Here is a 12,568-nt window from a genome sequence, read left to right on the forward strand (position 1 = left end):
CTGGGAGCGGCACACTGCGCATACTGTTCATATGCAGTCCAGTCCAGCAAGACGGAGGGTGAAAAATCAGCTGTGACAGCTGCCCTGCCTTCAGTTCTACACATCCACTAACCAATCCCTGACTTCGCTATTCTACGTTCATGGAAGAAGAAAAAAATTCACTTCCACTCTGTTGAATGAGCCGCTGCGCCAATAGGAAGTCTGGAAATGCTCACCCAATCAGAAAATCTAAATCATTGAGTCGACTTACTGTACCCTCTCCGCCAATTAACTGCGGCTATCCTCTGTTAGTTTTCCAGGCTCTAGGTGAACTTGCCAATTGCAAGCGTTGCTGCGGTTCAGCCAATGCTGCTTCCTGTTATTCTGCGAGCCAATGCGCGGAGCCACGGGATGTGTATGCCGGCAGGGCCCGCCCTCCTGCTTCTGCTCCCTCACCCATCTGATTACAATGGGAAGCTCTTCAGCCCCCGGCTGGATCCAGGCTGCGCGTGCGGCTACGTGGCGAGCGGGCGGCGGGGCCGCAGCAGCCATGGCCGCCCTGTAGAGACATGCAGAACTCGCACAGAAGTTTCCCCTTCAACATCAATTTCCTGCTGCCCAGGAGGAGGAAGGAGCTGCAGCCCCCGGCGCCTGGCAGCAGTGGTGCATCTACGCCAGCCAAAAAGGTACCAGGGACCACCTGTGACAGGAGGCACCCCGCCCACCCATAGAGCGATGCCTTGCATTGCGCTAGGCAGGAATCTTGGGGGGCAACCTGTCCGCATTGACCCAGTAAAATGCCACTGACCCAGTAGTAACTCCTCTGTTGGCGGCAGCATAACAGCCCCTGTCCCCAGCTGTGACCAAGAAAGATCACTGTCAGCAGCCTAGTGCTCCTTGTCAACATGTCTCGGTGCAAACGCTCGATCAGCAGAGCAGAAAGGCGGCCAGTCGGTTGCACAGAATTGCCTGTCAGCAACAGCACAGTATGCCCCTTGTCAGCTGCAATGCAGACGCCGTGCCCAAGTAGCAAGCAGGGAGATGTATCTTTGTCTGACGCACAGAAATTACACACCTCCTAATACAGACACTTTTTTTTGGTTAAAAGCAGCCAGATAGAATCATTATCCAAAAAGGGGGGGGGGGGGGGCAGTACACTCATCGCCAACCGGTAGCATCATGGACAGCTCTCCTTTAGCAGAAGAGCCATAGATGGTGTCCCGTGTTCAGAAGCAGCAGGAGCATCCCGAACGATGGCTCCCCTTTTTATACGCAGAACTAACTCTCCAGAGAAATTCAAGTTTCTAATAGAACTAAAAGCTTCATTCTTAACCACTGCCTTTAAAGCCACATGTATCGCAGAGACCCTTTTGCTTCAGCACTCTTCCCAAACACAGACCTACTCCTCTTCCGGCATCCCTGTGGACAAGATACAGTAAGCCTTATGTTGGCAAAAGAGGCGTCCGCTGCAGCAGAAGAATGGGAGTTCCCTTCGGTGGGTGACAGCAGGCCTGGTCTTAGTGTCCGCCCCATTCTGCACAGGGGGAGGCGTCACGTTGCCCTGTGACCTGCTCCTGACACAAGCGCTTGTCACGAGGGCTGTCGATCCCTACCGTTCCAGCTATTCCCTGTGTATTGAATACAGCTCTGATAACATTAGTTGGTTTATTTGTGGGGTTGCTTTTGACCTCAGCCACTAAGAACAGCAGTGAGAGTGGGCTGATGACTCTAATTACAATGTACCAGTTCCGCAAAGCCATCCGTCTTGGATGTTCTCACGCACTTCTTTAAATACAACGCTTCATCATTGAGAGCACAGTATATGGCATATGCCATTTAAATTACATAACCAATTGGAAGCAGCTGTTATTAGGTGTATATGTAAGAGAATGGAAGAGCTGTCGTACCAGCATGATCACAAAGGCTGTTTCCTCTGTCACACCAGCTATGCTAAATTGTTTCGCCCCTCCCAGCCCGCTTCTTGACCCCTCCACCCACACACAACCTCTCCAACCCATGTGACATGAGTTATTGCAGAGTCCAGCGGGACTATGATCTCGGGGACAGCAATTCAAGGCAGCTGCATCGGCACATCAATTTCTGAGTAAGGGATTGGGGTGGGAAGGAGATTTTCACATGTATGCCAAATTAAAGCCCCTCAATCCTGTTCTTTCTATTTAATGGGTTTGAAGCAAGTAATGCTTATCTTAATTTTTGGTGTCTAGAATGCCAGAAGGTGATATGCAGGCACACCTCGTCTGGTTCCCCTACAAAATAATTGTCTAAGATTAGAACGTGTTGAAGTTGATGGAGTTTTGACTACTTTAAAGTTCTCCATATACTGTCCTTGCAACAGACTGCAAAACTGAAAGGTGATGGCTGGAGTATTATGCATTAATCTAAACATCTACCAATTGCTCTAGGCAACCCTGCAGTCCACCTTTGTTCAGCTTGCCACCCCATTACAAAAGGATAAAGACCATATGCAAATCAGGCTTAGTCCCACCCTAGGGCAGTCCATTACGAACTACTAGGTCACATATCTTTTGCACGACACCACAAGATATACCAAACCTGCAAAGACTGCATCTTTTTGATGAAATCATGGTTGAGTTGGGGGTCACCCTGTGCTTAATTTGTAAGAAAATGTGCTATAGCCCCAATATTCTCTAGAATGCCTGTGGCACATCGGGTGGGCAGCTCGAGGCCCACTGTTGACACCACCCATGGCTACTCCATGCAGTGTCAACATATTTGGGGTTAAAGCTGCAACTCCCACCGGTCATTGAGGGTGATGGGTGCACTGTGTGATTTACAGATACCTATCAACATAGAATATTAATTGTATCTTGAAATAAATGTTTGTCTCTTTAAAGCATTAACATTTTGATCTGATCCTATTGGTGGCAAGTGTAGTATGTTAACCATGCTTTCCTCTTTATGCTAAACGGATGTACTGTCCTTGAAATTAAGATTGGATAAATAACAGCTAACATCAACTCCTGGGTAACCAGTATTAACCAGGGACCAGGAGCTACCATTGGGGAACGAGGAGCTGGTAAACATAGTTCCACAAATCTATTATTTCATTATGTCCATTATTTATGACCCCTTATCTTTTAAATGTTGTATAGATGTGTCCTAAAGTTTATTTATAGATTGTCCCAACCGTACAGTTAAATTCACATCAGTGTGTGTGTTTGGTATCAGTTGGTCTGGGAGCCAAAATAAGCTCCTGGTAGTGGTTAGTGTCAAGCTAGTGGTTGGTATCAAGCTAACCAGGCTCTTCAAGGCTACAAGCAGGCGCTAAATAGCTCCCAGCTCCCTTAAATTACGAACCCTGCATGTACAAATGCAGGCAAAATCAATTAGTGAGCCGATGAACTTGCCTGTCAAACACTGCAGCAAGATCTTCTTGTATAGGTTGGCACACATGACAGACGCTCCTTCGATATTGGCCTTTTCACTGAACTTGCCCCTGTGTTGGGGCAGCTAGCTGGTGACTGTCATGATGTTGTCAAACCACCCTGCTGGTGTATAACAGTGCGGAATATGTAGCAGTGTCATGCAGGCTGAGTGGAGCAGTGTGTGGACATGGATAGCATCAGTGCCCACCATTGTCACTGTGCAACTCACTGTTATTCATGAAAATGGATAAATACCCCTGCCCTACTAACTAGAGCCACCAGGGTTGTAACAATGAGCCAGGAGACCAGTGCACACTGTTGTTTTTTTTTTTTTTTATATAACTATGACCGACAGTTAAAATAATTGCTAAAATACCACAAGATAATAAAGCTGGAGTTATAAATAAGTACCAGAGCTCTGAAATAAGTGCTGGGGCTGAGCCCCAGCAGGCCCCCCCCCTGCACATTAAGCACTGGCCGGTCACCTAATACCAGAACGGAGGCAAACCCCTAATACAAATAGAATATTCATTGCAAATCACATTGCAGCTACTCTCTTGCCTCAATACCTTGATTTGTATTCCCAGTTGAACCGAAAGGTGTCGGGTGTTGGTCCCAATTAAAATTATTAATACGATGAAGTGGCTTTTGACAATTATAAAGGGAACAGCCTTCTGATTTCTTAATGGGTTTAGAGGCATCATAGAGTGTTAGGCTCTCTACACATTAACAACCAAATTGGTCATAAAGAAGGTTCACAGATTTTTCATGTAGGTTAAAGGTTAACTGCATACTAGTAAGTAGTGCTTGGGAGTTTGCCTTTTTTCTTTTTGGTTTTGTCTATTAGGTGGCACTTAAACACCATCTATAGCCTGACTATTACAGTGAAGGAGGAACACAGACAGCTTGTGGGTGTTTTTTTTATTTTTTTTATTTTTTTAATATTTACCCACCTATTGACTGCCCATGGTAATACTAATCCCTATGACCATAACCACTCACTACCTGCCCCCATCCCAAAAACACACCCTCCTAAGGATCTTTGAGCTAGCTCTATCAAGCAGTAACGTCAAATATGGTGGTGTATGGGGCCTGACAGTGTTATTTCTATGCAGTCCTATAAGATTTAACAGCTCAGTTGCAGCTGTAAATGTGCTATGGTGTAATAAAAAATATCTTGACCAATTGTGCTTTCAGCTACTTGATTTTATATGTAGTAGGCATGTCCATGCATCTGTTGTGAAGTCCTGATGAAAACATGCATTAGCAAAGTTCTAAATTTTGTCATGTGTTTATGTATTAGGCATTTTTAGGGACTGTCCTATGCTCAGGTACTTGCACCACTTGTTACAGTCTTATCGCCAGGTAGTACCATTATGGTATTTATTGAGCGCAGACCAGGCTTCGAGAAGCAATGGAGTGCCTTTCCAGAGGTATACAACAGTACAGATGCATAACGAAATGCTTTTCATAGGTAACAGAACAGATATACAGCAGGGCGTAGGATACAGAGGAGGGGTAAAGCTGTGTAGGGTGGCAGGGAGGAGAGGGACAGACTGCATCTAGTGTGTCAGGGGGCAACATGATGTCCTAGGTGTTGAGGATGGGAGACTCCTTGAAGAGGTCGGTCTTGAGTTCTTTTCTGAATTGTAGGAGCGTTGGGTCGAATCTGATGCTTACTGGGCGAATGTTCCATAGTTTTGGGTTGTAGGTAAAGAAGGCTTGTTTTCTGGTCCTTTCCTTTTTGCAGCAGCAGATTTCAAGTCTACACGTGTCCTGACTTGTGTTGATGTAATGTCCGCCGGAGATGCTGAGTTTCTCCACGGCGTAACAGTGTCTTAAGAGTGACTGCCTTTCTAGATGATGAAGCAAGACTTGAAGGGGATTTATGCGTGCATTGGGAGCTAGTGAAGGTCGATGAGGACCGGGGTGATTTGGTCGTATCTGTGTAGACTTGCGATGATGCATGCAGGACACTTCTCAGGGTCACAAGGAAGGACGGGAGGCGTTGGAGGAGAGCATTGCCCCCATCCTGGTAGAATAGGACCAACGCTTGAACGGTGGATTTAAAGCTGTCCGGATGGAGGAAGGGCTTGACTTTCTGCATGGGGGCTGACACCAAGCTGTTGAGTTTTCTCTGCTATGTGTGTCTTGAAGGAGAGATGCTTGTCGATGTGGAACCCGAGAGACTTCGGAGCAGGAGGTGAGCTCTGGTGTGAAGCCCTCTGGGTTAATGGTTGATAGCCAGGTCTGTATGTCTGGGTCCCTGCTGTTATTGGTGGGGAGTAGGAATTTGGTTTGGAGGGGTTGAGCTTCAAGTATGCACTGGACATCCAAGACTGGATCAGCGAGAGGCAGGTTTCGACCCTGTGGTTGTCCTTAATCGAGTCGATCCTGAGGTATAGCTCTGTGTCGCCTCGTGTTGGTGGATGTGGATGTTGTGTGTGTGTGTGTGGCTAGGAGTACTCCATGTATAGATTGAAGATCACAGGGCAGAGGATGGAACCCTTGGAGACGCCACAGGTGACGGGTAGCATTGGCAATCTAGAAGAGTCCATCTGAACAAACTGCTGGCGGTTTGCGAGGTAGGACTTAAAGCAGTGTAAGACAAGGTTGCCGCCTCCCCCTCCCCCAGCCCCCACATGAGCCGGTGTAAGGTGTCTTTGAGCGCATGGTGGTCTACTGTGTAGAAAGTGGCAGAGAGGTCGAGTAGAACCAGGAGGCAGGGGTGGCCATCCTCAAGAATATTGAGGGTGTCGTCGACCACCTTTATGGTTGCTGTCTCTGTGCTGCATCTGGGTCTGAACCCGGATTGGTAGGTTTGGAGGAGATTGTTGGTGTCGATGTGTTGCTGCAGTTGCGCGGCTACTGCTTTCTCAATGATCCTATGAAGGGAAGATGGGTGATTGGGCGATAGTTACCTAGGTTGTCGGGATCCAGAGTAAGTTTCTTTAGTAGAGAGATGTTTTGTCCTGTCTTTAGGGTCAACGGGAAGGTGCCTTGAGTTAAGGAGCTGTTGATGATCTCCAGGTAGGGAAGAAGAGCTTCTGCAGGGAGGGTCTTGAGGATGGATGCTGAGAGAATGTAGTCTATATACGATGCAGCCATGGTTTCTCTGTTGAGTGTCTTAAATATTGTCAGTGCCTGGGAAAATGCCTATCCAGTGCCTCCACAGAACTCTAAAGTGTTGGCTTTGCAAAATATCATTTCTTTGTGGGGATACATTTTAAGGAAGCATCATTGGTTTTTAATTCAAAAAAAGGTGCCCTTGTTTATTATTCCGAGTTAACCCTTTACACAATAACGTACTCTTTTTCTGAGAAGGGAGTCGCAGCAGTTTTACTTTTCATGGCCCTTCTCCTTGGTTGTCGTGTGTCCGTTTGGTATTGTATCAAGTATGTGACCACAATGGCCTACCTGGGCCTATCCAATAAACTCACTTTATTTTTTTAAGTATTGGTTACTTATGTGACACGTGTGACATGTATGCACTTTTAACACTAAACTGGTACCACGAACCTCTAAATGGTGGAGGGCCTAAAATTGGAGAAAGGTTCAATCCTGTACCCTAACAAAAAGGATTAACAAGTTGCAAGCTACTAGCCCGGCATAAACTCACTTTCCTTCTCGATTGTTGCACATATCACACATGTTCTTACCCGCCAAAGTAAAAAATGTGAATGCAGATTTTGTGGTCTGAAAAATCATTATTGAACGCTCGCATTCTTGGGAATGAAAAAGTTTTTTTTTTTCTTGAATCTAACCTATTTTGTAATGTACCTTAAATATTACTATTGAATTAATATTATTTTGTTAACGTAATTAGTTCTTCAACAAATTGAGGAGAATGTGAATTAGGCATTTGATGCCTTGATACTAATTCAATTATTGATGCTGACTGGAGATTCAATATTTGAAAGTGGTATATCCTGCCTCTAAAGCATGTATTTCCTAAAGTGAAATGTATGGCTTTTCCGTCCCTAAATGTCCCACCGACGCCTACACGTTTTGCTTAGGTCACTGAAACGCTGAGGTTATATTTGGCCTTTCGTTATTCCAACTTGCTACTTTTGGCAGTCACTCCACTTTGGCTTTTGGACTGTCCAGACAGGATGCTACGAAGGCCAGGCTTGTGTTCTTTGTTTTCTACAGATGGCGTTGCCTTCCTCTTCCTCAAAACTGTAGCTTTTTTATTTAAAGATCAAGCTATCTATATTGGTTTGTGGAACAGTGCATTTTTCACGCCTCCAGCTATTAACGTCACATTAGAAGCCCCAAAGACCAATCATTAGCAAGTCAAAGCTTCCCTTGTTATGCGGCCAGTGTCTAAGCAAAATCTATGTTCACGTTTTAAATATGGTTCTGAAATTGAGAATGTAAACAACAAATGTACGTGACAAACTAAATGGTATGTAAAGTTTTGTGGTTCGAAATTTCCTGTAACTATTTAGGTCCTGCATGTTGCTTGGACGATCCTGGTTAGCGTGGAACCAACAACTGTCGGTGATACTTTAAACTCTCCACTTGGTTATGACATTTATTCTATGTAGAGCTGCGCAATATGGACAAAGTCATATATCTATATTTTTGGGCTGAATGGCGATATACATCTCGATATTGTTTGTGGGTTAAATGCTCAGTTGTAAGCTGCCAACTACATGCGAGATGTCAAACCCCTTGATTTTATTTTAAGACGTGGATCAAAATAAAGTACAAATACAGGGTTTCCCCTTCCTGTTTGAGAATACACACAGCTGTGTAAATATCAAAATGTAAAAAAATAATATATGTAATAATGTGTATATATCTCAATGTTAATGATATTGTCTCATCCGATGTCGATTTAGAAAATATATCACCCAGCCCCAACTATGTGCTTGCGAGCGTGTATAAAGGACAATTCCAACACATCTAAAAGACATAGAAAGCATAAAGGGTCACATTTAATGAGCAAAAGCTACAGTTTGCTTTTCGTGTGGATTTAGATCTGTGCCCTGCTATGCACTAGCTCCTTGTTCCCCAGAAGTAGCGCCTACCTACTAGGTGCTGACTGATGCTTAGGAGCTGATTTCTAGCTGCTGCTCATCAAATTAATATTTAGACCCCTCTAAAAAGTGATGAGTGCAGGTCATGCATCTTGCAGCAGAATCCCATTTGCATTTGTGAGGATGTTTTAGCCCGAGACTTTTAATACAAAATTATACTGGTAATTAAAACATTGGAAAGTAAGATCTTCCACTCGGACCACACTTTCATAATGCTCTGTGCTGAAAAGTATAGTGCCATCATGTATCTCTACTTGACTGTCTGGCACCCTATACGCTGCGGTGTAGTTTGGCAACTTCGCAGTTGCAGAGTAACTTGCGTTCCTGCAAACAGCCTGTTGAAACCCACAGTTATAACCAAGGGGCTTCGTTTAACAGTGGGTAACCCTGATGCAAATTGTATATGATTGTGTATCCCCTAAGATCTGGTGGTGTTTGATTAATAAACATAAGCTGTTTTTGGCTTGGCCATCGGAATACACAGTATTAGCAAAAACCTCTGTCCTTTTAATGTCAGCCTGGTTTTCTAGTGACGCATTCAGCAAATCTATGGGCGAGAGCACACACCCCCTCATCGCCCAAAGTTCCCTTTTTCTCCTGTTGTGCTTTTCCCTGCAGTTTTCTCCTGTTGTGCTTTTCCCTGCAGTTCAACAATTTGTGACAAGGGGACTGCAGTATACAGGACCGGCAACTGTGCCATTTCAAATTTTGGTATATCTGGGAGGGGCAAATAAGCTGCAGCCTTTGCGATTGGTCCGCGGCTTCATTACTAAGTGCAACAAAATCAGTTTTGCTAATATACACAGCGTATTTAACAACCCCTACCTCCACAGACAATGTTAATGCGTCAATTAAATCGTGAAAGCAGTGCAGCATGCTTGAAAGGGGTCCCATAAGACTTTCTAAACCCTGTTCTCTGCCATCTAGGTAACCCAGAATGTATTGTTGTGGTTGTTGCGGTACATGCACAGTCAGAGTAGATAGTAACTGCCTTCCCCTTACTTATTTCCAGAGTCTCAATAAGCGCCACTAACTCAGCTGCTTGCGCAGAGTAATGTGACGACAATCCCTTCCCCACCTCCGCTTGGTACTCGCCACCCACAAGACTTACAACTGCTGTTCCTGTATGTCTATCACCAGTGTCCTGATCAATCGTTAATGACCATCAACAAAAAGTGTTCCTCCTGACTTCAAAGCATCTTCTTTAACACTTGTACCCCCCCCCCGACCCCTATCTTCCTCATAGGTCACACAATCATGTACATCCTCACCAGGCTGCACTGGGTCAGCCAAAAAAGTCACTGGGTTTACTACGTGACACCTCACTGATCATTGGAAGCATTTGTCAAAATAACCTTGTACCGAGAAACTCTCTGAGTAGTCTAGGTTGATTTTGGCATGTCCAAAATTGTAAAAACTGCATGCTCCATGTACAGTGTGACCGGGAAGCCCATAGCTATGGCTTGGGACTTTTGTATTGCAAAGGCTGCTGCAGCAAAAGATTGCTCACACGTAAACTGACCCTGTATAACTGAGTCTAACAACCCACTATGATGGGCCAAGGGTTTGTGATCTAATGATGTTTTCTGTGTTAGGCCCACTGTCATTATCTTCCCATCTGTATGCAAAAAAAGAAAAAATGGCTTTTGGTAATCTGGAGTTGCCAAAACTGGAACATTACTGATCGAAGTCTTGAGCTCCTGAAAAGTTCTCATTTCATCTGACTACTTGATCAGACTCTTCTCTTTTTGTGCTTCCTTGAGAGCTTGCAGCAGGGGCCTCGTGTAACTAGAATAGTCGAAAATCCAAGACCTACAATAGTTACAGAGCCCCAAAAACAGTTGCATCTGTTTTACCGCAGTTGGTTGAAGCGTGTTCTGAACTGTGGTGGCTCTCAGGCATTACCCTTCTCCCTGCGACCGATGCTACCTGTCCCAAATACACTACTTCTGTTTGACAATATTGCAGTTTTTCTTTGTCCACTTTGTACCCCTTCTCTGCAAGCAAAGTGAGGAGCCTGACTGAGTCTCCTCTACACAGTTCCTCTGAAGCACGACAAACAAGTACATTCTCCACGTACTGAATTACAGTGCTGGACATTTTGTAAGTTCCTCAAATCCATCTGAATAATTCTGTTAAAGACACTTGGAGATTCACAGTACCCCTGTGGTAACCTTGTGTGTTAAAATATCTGTCCACGATACATAAATGCTGTGAGGTACTGTGAATCACGGTGCAAAGGAACAGAGGAAAAAGACATTTTCAAATCAATAACTGTGAAGTGGGTCGACCTATTAGGGATGTTACAGAGAATGGTAGCAGGATTTGGTACCACTGGAAATTCTGTTTCAACAATGTTGTTCAGAGGCCGCAAATACTGAACCATCCTCCAACTAGACACCTTTGCCTTCTTCACAGGGTAAATGCAAGGCATAAAATAAGTAGTATGGCGGAGCTATTAGCTATGCAATTCTGTAGGTTTGCTAATTAAATTGGCACTTGTGTAGCAAAGTTAGCTATTTAAGTTGCCCTGTTCAATGAAAGCGCAGTTCACCCTGCATTTCTCTCTTGCCTTTAGAGTTCTTGCCACCCTCTTTTCTCTGGTCACTGCAAGTTCAAAGTGGCTAATGGAGAGAGTGCAGCAGTAATCATCCCCATAACTCATGTGCCCTTCGCTACGCACATTTTATTTTTCAAATAACTGCAAACAAGAAATAATCGGGATAATATTGTTATTAAGCTAACTGTATCCTGTCTGCCAAAGACCAGCATGTGTTCGTTTTTTTCTTTTTTTTACAAAAGGCTTTCAATTCCTTTTCTAAAAATGCAATAGGTTACGTAATGCATAATTACAGTATAGCTACTGTAAAACAATACATTGTCTCCATGCTTTACAGTGAAGTGTATCTAAATCTGTGTCAATTAGATTTCATTTTGTTGGGAAAGATAATCATATCGACGAGTGGACACTTTTGAAAATGTACATGACCACACCGCCAAATGTTAGCAAACCTAGTCCTGTGGCCTGCTGGTTACATACAGCTTGCAACTGGTGCTCAACCCATGAGCTGATCCCATACTCCTGGACATTCTATCTTACCATATTGGTTTATACCCGCTACACTGAGTGAGATGGCCGCAAACTACAATATTCTGCCTAGTTTGCCCAGCTCTCTGCCTGCTACACCATCCACCCTGCTTAGTCCTTTACATAATGAATACACAAAGCTAACTTGATATTTACTTAAAGTAGCGATCAATAGTTTGATCCAGTCTGTACATCTATAGACCTACTGCAAAACTGTACACTGTAGTGGGCCTCCAGAGCTCACTTTGCTCTATGGTTAGGATTGTATTATATATTTGCACCTGCAGTAGAGAGAGCTTGTCAAACTGTTTTCAGAGCCTTGTTATCATATCTATTTATTTGTGTCCATTCATGCAGCTAACCTTTTACAAACACTCATCCTGGGCTCGCAAAGCATTTTTGCCCACTCGCATAGTCGAGTAGATTTTAAGAAGGGCCAGAACTATTTGCAGGGGATGTTGGAAACTTTTATTTAAACTTTACTTTGTTTGCAGTAAATGTCAAAGGTTTCACTGTGCATGGCTGTCCTCTGGGTGGCAGCAGTGTGACAAACTAAAGTGGGTTTGTGGTGACATGCACCATTTTACAGAAAGAATTTGCAAGGCCAGATTTATCTCGCGTCTAACTTCAGCGGTAAGCAAAACTGCTGTATTGTTGCTCATTTAATATCTTGGTTACAAGTATCTTCTGGTGGCATTAAAACATTAGTAGAAAATTGCTAATCAAATGATTTGTTTGCTAATCAAGAAAAATGTAATTAGCAGAGTTTGCTAATCAATTTTCGAAAACTAATTTATGCCTTGTAAATGACTGTTACTTGGGGACACGGAAGGTTATATAATGCCTTGCTTCAACATCCCCATAATGGTCTCAAAAATCTCTTCATCTGCCTCCTTAGACATGGGGTATTGCCTAACCCTTGGTAACATTGCTCCTTGTTCTAATTTTATTTGCACTGCCCCTACACTTTTCAATAACCCCACATCATGGGGATTGCTGGTCCATAAGTGGTCCGGCACATTCTCAGAATCCTCCTTCGAGTATGGCAA

General features: G+C 44.1%; 1 protein-coding gene across 2 annotated transcripts in view; it reads left to right on the forward strand.

Moving 5' to 3' along the window:
• The first annotated feature begins 404 nt into the window (after positions 1-404).
• TBC1D12 (TBC1 domain family member 12) overlaps positions 405-12,568 on the forward strand; it is a 684,903-nt gene continuing 672,739 nt past the window's right edge. The window contains exon 1 of one of the 2 annotated variants that reach the window (XM_069611336.1): positions 405-665. In XM_069611336.1, the coding sequence (XP_069467437.1) occupies positions 549-665 (117 nt within the window). In that variant the 5' untranslated portion in view covers positions 405-548. The remainder of the gene's footprint in view (positions 666-12,568) is intronic. The other variant, XM_069611337.1, reaches the window with a different exon arrangement.

Source organism: Ambystoma mexicanum, chromosome 8 (assembly GCF_040938575.1).
Source record: "Ambystoma mexicanum isolate Mex_15411 chromosome 8, UKY_AmexF1_1, whole genome shotgun sequence".
NCBI classification, from domain to species: Eukaryota; Metazoa; Chordata; class Amphibia; order Caudata; family Ambystomatidae; genus Ambystoma; species Ambystoma mexicanum.